Raw genomic sequence first — 16,574 nt, forward strand, 5'->3', positions numbered from 1 at the left:
ATTTTATATTTTTAATAATATAATACTCTTTTTAATTATTTTAATACTAAAATATATTTATAAATTATATTTTATTCAACGTGTTAATTATTAACTATTTATCCTCACTTATAAACATTTTAATTAAACAAGTAACTTTTTAAACTATTTAGTGGCTGGATTTACGATGAATGAAATTTCGGGTCTTTTATGAAGAACGATAAAATGGTGAAGTTTGTAGGAAGCATTAACTTGACTTAAAAAAAAAAAAAAAAAAAAAAGAAAACAGAGAACCTGAGTCACATAACCAGTGAAGTCCAGAGGTTTATGAACCGTATTGAATTGGTTTGTGTAACCTGCCCATGTCTTCTATGGCAGACTAAATAAGTTTTGGGAAAACTTCGGCAATTACATTTACATGGGCTCCAGTCACACATTTCATTGGAAGTGTCTTAACACTGTTAATTGATTATACCAGGAAATTTTTTTCGTCTCCCACCGGCCTCCATATTTTTCTGTCTTTACAGTTTACACTGTTTATATCAAGAAATCTTTTTGAAAGAGAGAAACAACAATTATGAGAAAATTTCAACCCTTTTAGATTTTCTAGTTTAAACTTACTAGTCAAATTCATCTTATTAATTGCAATCCACTAAAATTTGAGGGTTTGCTATAATTTTTCTATTATTTTCCTTTTCTGATTTCTTTATAGTGGCGCCGAGTTGGTCCATAACACAAAACTGTTGAATCCTATTTGGGTTATGAAATGAAGGTACGCTAAAACCCTAAGCTTGGCTATTCTTTATCTTCTAGTTACACACAACACTCTTCGTTAGGAGAAGAGGGGCCACTCTCTCTCACTCACTGCCCTTCAGGTGGGTTTCAATCTCTTTCTCTCCGTCTCCCTTTCTGTGTGTCCAACGCCGTATCTAATGTTTTATGTATTGTATATTAAATTGAGTTGTTTACTGGAAAGAGCAGCAACCAAGTTTCTGCAAAACCAAAACACAAGAAGAAGAAGAAGAAGAAGAAGAAAAGCTAAAAAATCATGGACAAAATGAAAATAGAAGAAGTTCAATCTACTGCCAAGAAGCAGCGAATCGCATCCCACACTCATATTAAAGGCCTTGGTCTTGAGGTCCTTTTTCCTTCTCTTTCTCTGCCTCTTAAATATTAAGAAAAAATCTTACTTTTGTTCTAATTTCCCGCTGCTTTCAACTGTAATTGCTCTCTTTGCCGTTAAAGCTTCAAACTTTTTTTTTTTCTCTTAGGTTTAGGGTTTATGCTGTGTACGGAATTTTATTTTCGTTTTTGTTTCTATGTATACATGTTTTGGTTTTTGACTTCGCGTTGGCTTTTGGGTTGTGTTTATTATATCTGTCTTTTTGTTATCAAAGTTACAAGATTCAGGAAATTGGCTTGTGTTTATTATATTTTTATTCATGTTTTTTAAAGTTTATAGAATTTGGGTAAAGCATAAAGTTTTAGTCTAATTAGAAGTGTTAAACCTAAGAATGTTGACAGTTTAGTAATGCCAATTACTTTGAGTTGACATATATACAATGGTCACTTTTGGTTTATCTCTTTATTAGATAGTAAATGGTTGGCTGTACTGATCTACATTGGACTGATTGATAAATGTTTGTGGATTTTTCTGATGCAATTAATTATTTTATTTTCTATTTTGCAGCCAAATGGAACTGCAATATCTTTGGCTGCTGGCTTCGTGGGTCAGGTGGATGCAAGAGAAGCTGCTGGTCTTGTTGTTGATATGATTAGGCAGAAGAAGATGGCTGGTCGTGCACTCTTACTGGCTGGTCCTCCCGGTACTGGGAAGACTGCGCTGGCCCTCGGAATATGTCAGGAACTTGGAAGCAAGGTGCTCTTGCTATTTCCACATCTGTTAATACCTTTTTTGTGTTTTGATGTTCCTAATTGGAATCTTTTGTTCTTGTTCCTGTTTCTTCTGGTGGATGATTGCTTTTGATATTAACAACATTGATGGGCTTTCATGCGTATAAAAAAAATGTACATTTTACTACTTTTTGGCAGGTTCCCTTTTGCCCAATGGTTGGTTCAGAAGTATACTCATCAGAAGTAAAGAAAACTGAGGTTTTGATGGAAAATTTCCGAAGGGCTATTGGTCTACGTATGAAGGAAAATAAAGAGGTCTATGAAGGAGAGGTAAGCGCAGTTTAGTTATATGATTCTTTATCAGTCTGGTCTGATCATGGTTACCTTTTTATTTTCATATTGAGTTGGACTTGGTTTATGATGCTTTTCTTTTCTTGTTATAGGTGACTGAACTCTCCCCAGAAGAAACTGAGAGTGTGACAGGTGGCTATGGTAAAAGCATTAGCCATGTGATTATTGGTTTAAAAACTGTCAAAGGAACCAAGCAACTGAAGCTGGACGCCACTATTTATGATGCCTTGATCAAAGAAAAAGTGAGCTCTTGTTATTTCTTTTCCTTTCGATGCACAGAGCTATAATATGTGTTCTTTGATCTGTTTCAGATATTGCTGTTTTTTCTCTGGAGGAATTTATTGCATGTTGGTTATTCGTCCTTTTCTATTGCACGTCTGCAAGCTTATGTTTGAAAACATATTTTTGTTTTTTATTTTAATTTGGTCTTTTGCAGGTGGCTGTTGGAGATGTCATATATATTGAGGCAAATAGTGGTGCAGTCAAAAGGGTGGGAAGGAGTGATGCTTTTGCTACTGAATTTGACCTTGAAGCAGAAGAGTATGTTCCACTTCCTAAAGGGGAAGTTCACAAAAAGAAAGAGATAGTCCAGGTTTGTCTCATTTGAATTGTGGCTTCTTTGTGCACGTTTGTTGATATCATTCATGATGTTTTATTTTATGATAATAGTTATGTTGGATTTTAAAAGACATCAGTTTATGTGTTTTAAATAGTGAAAGTGCTTTTTTGTCTTTCTGACTGTTATACTATCAACACTGCTATCTTCGCTTTCAAGTTGATAACTTATTGGCCCTAAGCTGCTTTGTCTTTTCACACGACTCACGTTTCTGTGAAGAATATTTGATCCAAGTAAACGAAATCAAGTTGATACATATTTTCTTCTTCTGGAGATTTCTGGCCCATAACTTTTTTCGTTGAACATTAGACTTGCAATATTTTGTTTTTGGGCCTGATGGCTGTAATCTACCCAATAAAAATTAGTTATGACTTTGATGCCTTTATGACTTCTTTCTGGGCATCGCACCCGTTATGAAATTAATTTTATGTCATGGTGAATTGTCTATTTTCTTATATCAGGATGTAACACTGCATGATCTGGATGCTGCAAATGCGAGGCCTCAAGGTGGGCAAGATATATTGTCTTTAATGGGTCAGATGATGAAGCCGAGGAAAACAGAGATTACTGAAAAACTACGTCAAGAAATAAATAAGGTTCTTTTTTTAATCCTCCTTGTTTTGTCATTTACAAAAAAAGCACTTGAAGTATGCCTTGCCATGACCCCAATAATTGCATTGAAAAAAAACAATAATAAGGATGACAGTCTGCAATGGTCTTTAATCTCAACTGTCACACTTCTAAGTTTTGCCTGTAAATGTAATGCTTCGGCTGAAAATTTTCGCCGATGCCAGGTTGTTAATCGGTATATTGATGAAGGTGTGGCAGAGCTTGTTCCTGGAGTTCTATTCATTGATGAGGTTTTCTCCTAACCCCATTTTGTTTCTATATGTATATATGTTCAGATTTGTTGTATGTTTCTTATGTTACAATCTGCAGGTTCATATGCTGGACATGGAGTGCTTTTCATACTTGAATCGTGCTTTAGAGAGTTCACTATCTCCAATCGTAATCCTTGCTACAAATAGAGGAATATGTAACGTACGGTATGATACCTCTTGTGCTGATGTTGAAAATGTTAGAATAGTTATTNATTAGACTTGCAATATTTTGTTTTTGGGCCTGATGGCTGTAATCTACCCAATAAAAATTAGTTATGACTTTGATGCCTTTATGACTTCTTTCTGGGCATCGCATCCGTCATGAAATTAATTTTATGTCATGGTGAATTGTCTATTTTCTTATATCAGGATGTAACACTGCATGATCTGGATGCTGCAAATGCGAGGCCTCAAGGTGGGCAAGATATATTGTCTTTAATGGGTCAGATGATGAAGCCGAGGAAAACAGAAATTACTGAAAAACTACGTCAAGAAATAAATAAGGTTCTTTTTTTAATCCTCTTTGTTTTGTCATTTACAAAAAAAGCACTTGAAGTATGCCTTGCCATGACCCCAATAATTGCATTGAAAAAAAATAATAATAAGGATGACAGTCTGGAATGGTCGTTAATCTCAACTGTCACACTTCTAAGTTTTGGCTGTAAATGTAATGCTTTGGCTGAAAATTTTCGCCGATGCCAGGTTGTTAATCGGTATATTGATGACGGTGTGGCAGAGCTTGTTCCTGGAGTTCTATTCATTGATGAGGTTTTCTCCTAAACCCTTTTTGTTTCTATATGTATATATGTTCCAGATTTGTTGTATGTTTCTTATGTTACAATCTGCAGGTTCATATGCTGGACATGGAGTGCTTTTCATACTTGAATCGTGCTTTAGAGAGTTCACTATCTCCAATCGTAATCCTTGCTACAAATAGAGGAATATGTAACGTACGGTATGATACCTCTTGTGCTGATGTTGAAAATGTTAGAATAGTTATTCCAACCTTTTCTTAAATCACAGTTGGTTCAGATTGTTCCTAATACAGGTTACATTAAGCAGTCTTTCCTGTTTTATTTTGTCACTGGTTAGATCCCTGTTACATGTGTCTTGCCTGTGCTTGTGTTCATGTAGGTTCTTTCAAATAATTCATTTGAATTGACAGTTCAGTTTGGTCTAGCTTTATTCACACAAAGTTGTTGTCTTGTGTTTCCATTTATATATGCTAGAAGCTGACAAATAATCATGGTACTATTCAGCTATTCTTTAAAGTTATCATACGGCAAATCTGTGGCTAACACCTAGTGCTCAGCCTGACTTTTTTTTTATTGCTATTTGGAGATTGGAAATTTGCATTTTTTGATTTCCCTGTATATAATCATATATTTGATAAAAAACAACTTGGTCTGCCTCACCAAGTAGGTAGAAGGTGCTTGATTACTTGTCAGGTCAGTAATATTGACATCTGGTATGAGGCCAGTATGCTGGTTTGGAAGACTTAACTAGAAGATTTGTTGGGTCATTTGATAATAGAACTAGAAAAATAACTTAAGGATGAATAAAATTTTGGGACTTGTAAAAAGAACAACAAAATTTGAAGATCGTAGGAAGCATTAACTTAACGAATGCATCATTCTTCTATAAAAAAAATAAAGTAAATAAATAAAAAAAGAAAGAAAACAGAGAACCTGAGTCATATGACTAGTAACGTCCAGAGTTTTATGAAACATTTTGAATTGGTTGGTGTAATTTTCCCATGTCTTCTATGGCAGGCTAAATAAGTTTTGGGGTTGTCTAATACTAAAATATATTTATAAATTAATTTTATCAAACTATAAACATAATATCAATTATTTATCAACCACTTATAAAATTTTAATTAAACACGTAACTTTAAACTGGTTCATAAACCTCTGGACTTCACTGGTTATGTGACTCAGGTTCTCTGTTTTTTTTTTTTTTTTTTTTAAGTCAAGTTAATGCTTCCTACAAACTTCACCATTTTATTGTTCTTCATAAAAGACCCGAAATTCATTCATCATAAATCCAGCCAATGTCTTCTATGGTAGAATAAATCAGTTTTGGGAAACTTCGGCAATTACATTTAATGGGCTCAGTCACACATTTCATTGGAAGTGTCTTAACACTGTTAATTGATTATCCAGGAAATTTTTTTCGTCTCCCACCGGCCTCCATATTTCTGTCTTTACAGTTACACTGTTTATATCAAGAAATCTTTTTGAAAGAGAGAAACAACAATTATGAGAAAATTTCAACCCTTTTAGAATTTCTAGTTAAACTTACTAGTCAAATTCATCTTATTAATTGCAATCCACTAAAATTTGAGGGTTTGCTATAATTTTTCTATTATTTTCCTTTTCTGTTTCTTATGTGGCGCCGGTTGGTCATAACACAAAACTGTTGAATCCTATTTGGGTTATGAAATGAAGGTACGCTAAAACCTAAGCTTGGCTATTCTTTATCTTCTAGTTACACACAACACTCTTCGTTAGGAGAAGAGGGGCCACTCTCTCTCACTCACTGCCTTCAGGTGGGTTTCAATCTCTTTCTTCCGTCTCCCTTTCTGTGTGTCCAACGCCGTATCTAATGTTTATGTATTGTATATTAAATTGAGTTGTTTACGGAAAGAGACGCAACCAAGTTTCGCAAAACCAAAAAACACAAGAAGAAGAAGAAGAAGAAGAAGAAAAAGCTAAAAAATCATGGACAAAATGAAAATAGAAGAAGTTCAATCTACTGCCAAGAAGCAGCGAAGCACCCACACTATATTAAAGGCCTTGGTTTGAGGTCCGTTTTCCTTCTCTTTCTTGCCTCTTAATATTAAGAAAAATCTTACTTTTGTTCTAATTTCCCGCTGCTTTCAACTGTAATTGCTCTCTTTGCGTTAAAGCTCAAACTTTTTTTTTTTTTAGGTTTAGGGTTTAGCTGTGTACGGAATTTTATTTTCGTTTTGTTTCTGTATACAGTTTTGGTTTTGACTTCGCGTTGGCTTTGGGTTGTGTTTATTATATCTGTCTTTTTGTTATCAATTACAAGATTCAGGAAATTGGCTTGTGTTATTATATTTTATTCATGTTTTTTAAAGTTTATAGAATTTGGGTAAAGCATAAAGTTTTAGTAATCAGAAGTGGTAAACCTAAGAATGGTGACAGTTTAGTAATGCAATTACTTTGAGTTGACATATATACAATGGTCACTGTTGGTTTATCTCTTATTAGATAGTAAATGGTGGCTATACTGATCTACATTGGACTAATTGATAAATGTTTGTGGATTTTTCTGATGCAATTAATTATTATTTTCTATTTGGTAGCCAAGTGAACTGCAATATCTGGCTGCTGGCTTCGTGGGTCAGGTGGATGCAAGAGAAGCTGCTGGTCTTGTTGTTGATATGATTAGGCAGAAGAAGATGGCTGGTCGTGCACTCTTATGGCTGGTCCGGTACTGGGAAGACTGCACTGGCCCTCGGCATATGTCAGGAACTTGGGAGCAAGGTGCTCTTGCTATTTCCACATCTGTAATACCTTTTTGTGTTTTGATGTTCCTAATTGGAATCTTTTGTTCTGTTCCTGTTTCTTCTGGTGGATGATGCTTTTGATATTAACAACATTGATGGCTTTCATGGATAAAAAAATGTACATTTTACTACTTTTTGGCAGGTTCCATTTTGCCCAATGGTTGGTTCAGAAGTATACTCATCAGAAGTAAAAAAACTGAGGTTTTGATGGAAAATTTCCGAAGGCTATTGGTCTAGTATGAAGGAAAATAAGAGGTCTATGAGGGAGGTAAGCGCAGTTTAGTTATATGAATCTTTATCAGTCTGGTCTGTCAGGTTACCTTTTTATTTTCATATTGAGTTGGACTTGGGTCATGATGCTTTTTTTTCTTTTTTATAGGTGACTGAACTCTCCCCAGAAGAAACTGAGAGTGTGACAGGTGGCTATGGTAAAAGCATAGCCATGTGATTATTGGATTAAAAACTGTCAAAGGAACCAAGCAACTGAAGCTGGAGCCCACTATTTATGTGCCTTGATCAAAGAAAAATGAGCTCTTGTTATCTTTTCCTTTCGATGCACAGAGCTATAATATGTGTTCTTTGATCTGTTTAGATATTGCTGTTTTTTTCTGGAGGAATTTATTGCATGTTGGTTATTCGTCCTTTTCTATTGCACGTCTGCAGCTTATGTTTGAAAACATATTTTGTTTTTATTTTAATTTGGTCTCTTGCAGGTGGCTGTTGGAGATGTCATATATATTGAGGCAAATAGTGTGGCAGTCAAAAGGGTGGGAAGGAGGTGATGCTTTTGCTACTGAATTTGACCTTGAAGCAGAAGAGTATGTTCCACTTCCTAAAGGGGAAGTTCACAAAAAGAAGAGATAGTCCAGGTTTGTCTCATTTGATTGTGGCTTCTTTGTGCACGTTTGTTGATTCATTCATGATGTTTTATTTTATGATAATAGTATGTTGGATTTTAAAAGACATCAGTTATGTGTTTAAATAGTGAAAGTGCTTTTTGTCTTTCTGACTGTTATACTATCAACACTGCTCTTTCGCTTTCAAGTTGATAACTTATTGGCCCTAAGTGCTCTGTCTTTTCACACGACTCACGTTTCTGTGAAGATAATTGATCCAAGTAAACGAAATCAAGTTGATACATATTTCTTCTTCTGGAGTTTCTGGCATAACTTTTTCGCGTTGAACATGATACAGAAATTATGTATATGTTAGAAAATGCAGAAATGATTTTTGAAGGTAACAGTTTTGGGTAATCTATTGCAATATACAGAAGAGTGGAGACTGGAGACTTTGAAATTTGCATTGGTGGGGGGAAATGAGTTGATCTTTCCCTATATGTATTAGTTTTAATATTTGTTATTGAATTTCAATTTAATGTAGTTACAGAAACAACATAGAATTGCATTTTTTTTTTTTTTTCTTTTAAATAAATGCATATCAAATTTCGATTTAATATTGATGTAGTAACTTTACCAACCAATGTTTTAAAACCCAATCGGGGTGAAACCTGGCAAAGCTTCCGGGTCCCTGGTTGATGGGTTAACCGGTTTGACTGCTGACAAAAACTTTTAAAATTTAGCAAATACACTCCTAAAAATTACGTTAAGTCCTTATAGTTTTGAAATTTATTAAACACACTCCAAATGCAAATCCATCGACGACTGATTGGTGGCGGCGACACACTAGATGCAACCTCAATCGTCCCTTGAGCCCATTTCCATCAAAATATACCTAAGATTTGGTCGAAATAGGTTCGATTTAGGCCCGATCTCATCGACGTCGGTGTTGGCATTCTAGGCCAGATCTCATTGGCGCTGGCATCGACAACCCTCCCCATCACCCAAGAATTACTCCCTCTTTCTCCCGACCAAAACCCACCCTCACCCCACCCCCATTAGCCTCGCCAATCGTCGACAAAATCTCATTGTTGTTGTTGCCAATTTTGTTCGATTTACTCACCAGAAATCAACTCTATTACCACCATTGCGTTCACCGGCAATTTCTCTTCAAAAGCCCCAATATTCTGACCGTCAATTGTTCGCCAATCATCCTCCCAAATCTTAGGGTTTTGGGTGAATAGGAAAAATATAAACCCGACTCATTGAAGCTATCAGGTCCCGGTTTAACCGGTCAGGCCAGGTTTTAAAACATTGTTACCAACTTCTTGTGCAATGTAGTATCGTCCATATTCAACTGTTATTTTTTGGTTTATTATGAAAGAATTATTATAATAATGAAAAAAAATAAAGATTTTTCTCTTTTGATGTTAAAAATGTCAATGATTTGTTTAAAAGATTAGATTTAACCATTAAATTACATGATTTAACCTAATTGCCTTTAAATTAAAATAGCAAGATTGTATAAACTATTGAGTTTAATATAATCTAGCGTTATATGTTACTAATATAATTTTTATTGTTTCATTAAGAATATAATTGAAAAGTCACTAGATATAGGTGTTTATCTATATTTATAAGGTGGTCAAACTTATTTATAACCTTTAAAATTAAGTTAATATGTTTGATTATAACTTTTTTGGATTTATAATTGAATTTATAAGAAGAAAAAAAAGTTGGGGGAAGGTATTTATTTATTTTTTCTTATAAGCATTTTGTTTATAAGTTATTTTGACAAAACATATTATTATATTACATCTTTTTAATTTTAAAACTTCATTTTACATTTTTATTTTTAATAATCTAGTCTCTGTTAGTGTTTTATAATAAAAAATATGTATAAATATATTTATCAAAATATCAATATATAAATTATTTATCAACCACTTATAAATATTTTAATAAACACGTAATTTTAAACTGGTTCATAAACCTCTGGACTTCACTGGTTATGTGACTCAGGTTCTCGTGTTTTTTTTTTTTTTTTTTTTTTAAGTCAAGTTAATGCTTCCTACAAACTTCACCATTTTATTGTTTTCATAAAAGACCCAAATTTCATTCATCATAAACAGCCAATGTCTTCTATGGTAGACTAAATCAGTTTGGGAAAACTTCGGCAATTACATTTACATGGGCTCAGTCACACATTTCATTGGAAGTGTTAACACTGTTAATTGATTATACCAGGAAATTTTTTTCGTCTCCCACCGGCCTCCATATTTTTCTGTCTTTACAGTTTACACTGTTATATCAAGAAATCTTTTTGAAAGAGAGAAACAACAATTATGAGAAAATTTCAACCCTTTTAGATTTCGTTTAAACTTACTAGTCAAATTCATCTTATTAATTGCAATCCACTAAAATGAGGGTTTGCTATAATTTTTCTATTATTCCTTTTCGATTTCTTTATAGTGGCGCCGAGTTGGTCATAACACAAAACTGTTGAATCCTATTGGGTTATGAAATGAAGGTACGCTAAAACCCTAAGCTTGGCTATTCTTTATTCTTCTAGTTACACACAACACTCTTCGTTAGGAGAAGAGGGGCCACTCTCTCTCACTCACTGCCCTCAGGTGGGTTTCAATCTCTTCTCTCGTCCCTTTCTGTGTGTCCAACGCGTATATATGTTTTATGTATTGTATAGTAAATTGAGTTGTTTACTGGAAAGAGCAGCAACCAGTTTCTGCAAAACCAAACACCAAGAGAAGAAAGAAGAAGAAGAAGAAAAGCTAAAAAATCATGGACAAAATGAAAATAGAAGAAGTTAATCTACTGCCAAGAAGCAGCGAATCGCATCCACACTCATATTAGGCCTTGGTCTTGAGGTCCTTTTTCCTTTTTTCTCTGCCTCTTAAATATTAAGAAAAATCTTACTTTTGTTCTAATTTCCCGCTGCTTTCAACTGTAATTGCTCTCTTTGCCGTTAAAGCTTCAAACTTTTTTTTTTTCTCTTAGGTTTAGGGTTTATGCTGTGTACGGAATTTTATTTTCGTTTTTGTTTCTATGTATACATGTTTTGGTTTTGACTTCGCGTTGCGTTTGGGTTGTGTTTATTATATCTGTCTTTTGTTATCAAAGTTACAAGATTCAGGAAATTGGCTTGTGTTATTATATTTTTATTCATGTTTTTTAAAGTTTATAGAATTTGGGTAAAGCATAAAGTTTTAGTCTAATCGAAGTGTTAAACCTAAGAATGTTGACAGTTTAGTAATGCCAATTACTTTGAGTTGACAATATACAATGGTCACTGTTGGTTTATCCTTTATTAGATAGTAAATGGTTGGCTATACTGATCTACATTGGACTAATTGATAAATGTTTGTGGATTTTTCTGATGCAATAATATTTTATTTCTATTTGGTAGCCAAGGAACTGCAATATCTTTGGCTGCTGGCTTCGTGGGTCAGGTGGATGCAAGAGAAGCTGCTGGTCTTGTTGTTGATATGATTAGGCAGAAGAAGATGGTGGTCGTGCACTCTTACTGGCTGGTTCCCCGGTACTGGGAAGACTGCACTGGCCCTCGGCATATGTCAGGAACTGGGAGCAAGGTGCTCTTGTATTTCCATATCTGTTAATACCTTTTTGTGTTTTGAGTTCCTAATTGGAATCTTTTGTTTGTTTCCTGTTTCTTCTGGTGGATGATTGCTTTTGTATTAACAACATTGATGGGCTTTCATGGATATAAAAAATACATTTACTACTTTTGGCAGGTTCCATTTTGCCCAATGGTTGGTTCAGAAGTATACTCATCAGAAGTAAAAACATGAGGTTTTGATGGAAAATTTCCGAAGGGCTATTGGTCTACGTATGAAGGAAAATAAAGAGGTCTATGAAGGAGAGGTAAGCGCAGTTTAGTTATATGATTCTTTATCAGTCTGGTCTGATCATGGTTACCTTTTATTTTCAATTGAGTTGGACTTGGTTCATGATGCTTTTCTTTTCTTGTATAGGTGACTGAACTCTCCCAGAAGAAACTGAGAGTGTGACAGGGGGCTATGGAAAAGCATTAGCCATGTGATTATTGGATTAAAAACTGTCAAAGGAACCAAGCAACTGAAGCGGACGCCACTATTATGATGCCTTGATCAAAGAAAAAGTGAGCTCTTGTTATTTCTTTTCCTTTCGATGCACAGAGCTATAATAGTGTTCTTTGATCTGTTTCAGATATTGCTGTTTTTCTCTGGAGGAATTTATTGCATGTTGGTTATTCGTCCTTTCTATTGCAAGTCTGCAAGCTTATGTTTGAAAACATATTTTGTTTTTATTTAATTTGGTCTCTTGCAGGTGGCTGTTGGAGATGTCATATATATTGAGGCAATAGTGGTGCAGTCAAAAGGGTGGGAAGGAGTGATGCTTTTGCTACTGAATTTGACCTTGAAGCAGAAGAGTATGTTCCTCCTAAAGGGGAAGTTCACAAAAAGAAAGAGATAGTCCAGGTTTGTCTCATTTGAATTGTGGCTTCTTTGTGCACGTTTGTTGATATCATTCATGATGTTTTATTTTATGATAATAGTTATGTTGGATTAAAAGACATCAGTTTATGTGTTTTAAATAGTGAAAGTGCTTTTTTGTCTTTTGATGTTATACTATCAACACTGCTATCTTCGCTTTCAAGTTGATAACTTATTGGCCCTAAGCTGCTCTGTCTTTTCACACGACTCACGTTTCTGTGAAGAATATTTGATCCAAGTAAACGAAATACAGTTGATACATATTTCTTCTTCTGGAGATTTCTGGCCCATAACTTTTTTCGTTGAACATTAGACTTGCAATTTTGTTTTTGGGCCTGATGGCTGTAATCTACCCAATAAAAAATAGTTATGACTTGTGCCTTTATGACTTCTTTCTGGGCATCGCATCCGTCATGAAATTAATTTTAGTCATGGTGAATTGTCTATTTTATATCAGGATGTAACACTGCATGCTGGATGCTGCAAATGCGAGGCCTCAAGGTGGGCAAGATATATTGGCTTTAATGGGTCAGAGTGATGAAGCCGAGGAAAACAGAAATTACTGAAAAACTACGTCAAGAAATAAATAAGGTTCTTTTTTTAATCCTCTTTGTTTTGTCATTTACAAAAAAAGCACTTGAAGTATGCCTTGCCATGAACCCAATAATTGCATTGAAAAAAAATAATAATAAGGATGACAGTCTGCAATGGTCTTTAATCTCAACTGTCACACTTCTAGTTTTGCTGTAATGTAATGCTTTGGCTGAAAATTTTCGCCGATGCCAGGTTGTTAATCGGTATATTGATGACGGTGTGGCAGAGCTTGTTCCTGGAGTTCTATTCATTGATGAGGTTTTCTCCTAAACCCTTTTGTTTCTATATGTATATATGTTCCAGATTGTATGTTTCTTAGACAATCTGCAGGTTCATATGCTGGACATGGAGTGCTTTTCATACTTGAATCGTGCTTTAGAGAGTTCACTACTCCAATCGTAATCCTTGCTACAAATAGAGGAATATGTAATACGGTATGATACCTCTGTGCTGATGTTGAAAATGTTAGAATAGTTATTCCAACCTTTCTTAAATCACAGTTGGTTCAGAGTTTCCAATACAGGTACATTAAGCAGTCTTTCCTGTTTTATTTGTGCACTGGTTAGATCCCTGTTACATGTGTTTGCCTGTGCTTGTGTTCATGTAGGTTCTTTCAAATAATTCATTTGAATGACAGTCGCTTTGGTCTAGCTTTATTCACACAAAGTGTGTCTGGTGTTCCATTTATATATGCTAGAAGCTGACAAATAATCATGGTACTATTCAGCTATTCTTTAAAGTTATCATACGGCAAATCTGTGGCTAACACCTAGTGCTCAGCCTGACTTTTTTTTTTATTGCTATTTGGAGATTGGAAATTTGCATTTTTTGATCCCTGTATATAATCATATATTGGATAAAAAACAACTTGGTCTGCCCACCAAGTAGGTAGAAGGTGCTTGATTACTTGTCAGGTCAGTATATTGACATCTGTATGAGGCCAGTATGCTGGTTTGGAAGACTTAACTAGAAGATTTGTTGGTCATTTGAATAGAACTAGAAAAAATAACTTAAGGATGAATAAAATTTGGGACTTGTATAAAAGAACAACAAAATTTGAAGATCGTAGGAAGCATTAACTTAACGAATGCAACATTTTTCTATAAAAAAAAAAAAAAAGTAAATAAATAAAAAAAGAAAGAAAAAAAGAGAACCTGAGTCATATGAATAGTAACGTCCAGAGTTTTATGGAAACTTTGAATTGGTTGGTGTAATTTTCCCATGTCTTCTATGGCAGGCTAAATAAGTTTGGGGTTGTCTTGATGAGAAACTTTGGCAAATAGTAAAGTTTTCATCTATTGTGTTACATGGGCTTTACTAGTGGTTCTGTTACACATTTCATTGGAAGTGTCTGACACTGTAATTGATCACTGCAAGGAGTGTTTGTTTCTTGGAACTTCATAATTATTTAAAATATCTTATATTACTGCAGAAAATTCTAATGCCCGTAATCATTTTATTTTCTAATCAATCTTCCTCAAAAGGACTTTTCAATATTCTTGATTCTGGTTTTATCTTTCATATTAGTGTATACTCTTTGGATGAAAAAAGATTATGAGCCATAAACATTCACTCTTCTGTTTCTCTTCTTTTAAATTTTTTAGTGAAAAAGTAGATGATTGTTGAAATATTGTGGGACATTTGTTTGAAATGGTGTGCGTCTCTTTCATGTCCTGGAAATGGAAGAAGTTACGTGCACAGGTCAAGCACTTTGAAATGGTCAATTACTTGGGCTTTTCTAGTGCACTGAAGACAACACTAACCTATGAGTCTTGATTTAAACTTGGATATCATATGGTGCAGAGGGACTGATATGAATAGTCCTCATGGCATACCTCTCGACTTGTTGGACCGATTGTTGATATCCGAACGCAAATTTATGGCCCTGCTGAGATGATCCAGGTTTTGGCCAGCTTTATGCTTTTATTCTTCTGGTGTTCTCATCCAACTTTATCTATTAAAATGCCAATATAACATTCCTTGTTGATTGGCCAGATTTTAGCGATTCGAGCACAGGTTGAGGAATGTTTGGATGAGGATAGTCTGGCACACACTTGGAGAGATTGCAAGAGAGACATCCTTAAGGTTTGACTTAACTCTATAATTACTGCAGGCTTGTCTCCCATGCTATATTTAAATCACATCTTTTCTTTGTTCAGGCATGCAGTACAGCTGTTATCACCTGCCAGCGTTGTGGCAAAAATGAATGGGCGAGACAATATTTCCAAGGTATTTTATCATATCTTTAGTGTGTCGAATGAACCATCATAATTTCTCAGAATTTTCGTTAGTATGATAAGGGCAATTTATGTTTTCTAATTACTTAATTTATAGGCGGATGTTGAGGAAGTGAAAGAATTATATCTGGATGCAAGTCTTCAGCAAAACTTCTTCAAGAGCAACAGGAAAAATACATTACATGATGATTATGTTAGATTTTTCAAGATGTCCACCAAAACTTCCGTTCGAACTTAGAAGTGACACTTCTCTGTTCAACGAGCTCCTTTGCTCTGCTACTTGTCAAATTGGGATGGTTAGAGGAGTTGCTTAGTCTATGGAATGTGCATGGCAGACGGTTGTTTTTATAGTTTGCGAATAGTGAAAAAGGCAGTTTAACTTGAATGGAAAATTTTGACCTTGTTTCTGGTTGTTTTGAAACTGTGTAACGCCATCAATTTGTCATTGTTGCATTGTGGATGCCATTGTAGGGTACTATCTTAATGTAAATTCATGGATTCTTCTGGAAATCAGAGACTTTATATGAATGAGTCCTACGTTGATATTTAACTAATTTCTCTCTACTCAGTTTCCTAATTGAATGGTAGGTTTTCGGATCTGTAGCATTTTATGTTTTAGTTGTTGAAGGTGACCACTTTGTGCACATTCTTGTATTGTGACTGATGGTGCAGACAATGAGATCGTTTCCATTTGTAGGCTTGATCAAATGAAGGACTTGAATACATTAGGTATGAATTTTTAGTTCTCATTTTCACACCATTTTGTATGACTTTCTATGTTAATTTATTAATGGATTGACATGGCATGCTTTAGGTTAAGTTGGTAAAAGTTGGCTTTTGTTTATTTAATGGGAAAGTGGTGAAAAAAGGAGATGTAATCCTAACAAAAACATATTTGAGGTAAAGGCAAAAGTTGTTGCAACTAACCTCATACAAGACAAAGCAGGTTGAAAATGAAGAATTAATGTTGAACTTAGGATCTGTTAATAGCTTTTATGTATAAAGCTCCAATAAAGATAGGTTGACAAACCCTTTTCACTAAATTTCTCTCACAAACACGACGTGGTAGTTCGCAATTGGTTAGCTCGTATTTGGTCAAGCGGGACCCATTGTTAGGTAGGCAGGACCTGTTGCGAGCTGTCATATTGCGTTTGTGAGAAAAAGTTAGTGAAAAGGG

General features: G+C 34.7%; 1 protein-coding gene and 1 pseudogene across 1 annotated transcript; both read left to right on the forward strand.

Moving 5' to 3' along the window:
* Nucleotides 1-396: 396 nt before the first annotated feature.
* LOC116121588 (ruvB-like protein 1) lies at nt 397-4,829 on the forward strand. Its single transcript, XM_031407538.1, has 13 exons — nt 397-1,117; nt 1,670-1,858; nt 2,032-2,163; nt 2,277-2,426; nt 2,621-2,776; nt 3,262-3,396; nt 3,595-3,660; nt 3,740-3,886; nt 4,051-4,185; nt 4,384-4,449; nt 4,530-4,598; nt 4,705-4,729; nt 4,816-4,829. Exons 1-13 carry the CDS (start codon nt 1,028-1,030, stop codon nt 4,827-4,829), a joined length of 1,374 nt encoding a protein of 457 aa, XP_031263398.1. The 5' UTR covers nt 397-1,027.
* Nucleotides 4,830-6,404: 1,575 nt separating this feature from the next.
* On the forward strand, nt 6,405-15,729 carry LOC116121583 (annotated as a pseudogene).
* Nucleotides 15,730-16,574: the final 845 nt, after the last annotated feature.

The sequence above is a fragment of the Pistacia vera genome, unplaced genomic scaffold, assembly GCF_008641045.1.
Source record: "Pistacia vera cultivar Batoury unplaced genomic scaffold, PisVer_v2 Contig996, whole genome shotgun sequence".
Taxonomy (NCBI): domain Eukaryota; kingdom Viridiplantae; phylum Streptophyta; class Magnoliopsida; order Sapindales; family Anacardiaceae; genus Pistacia; species Pistacia vera.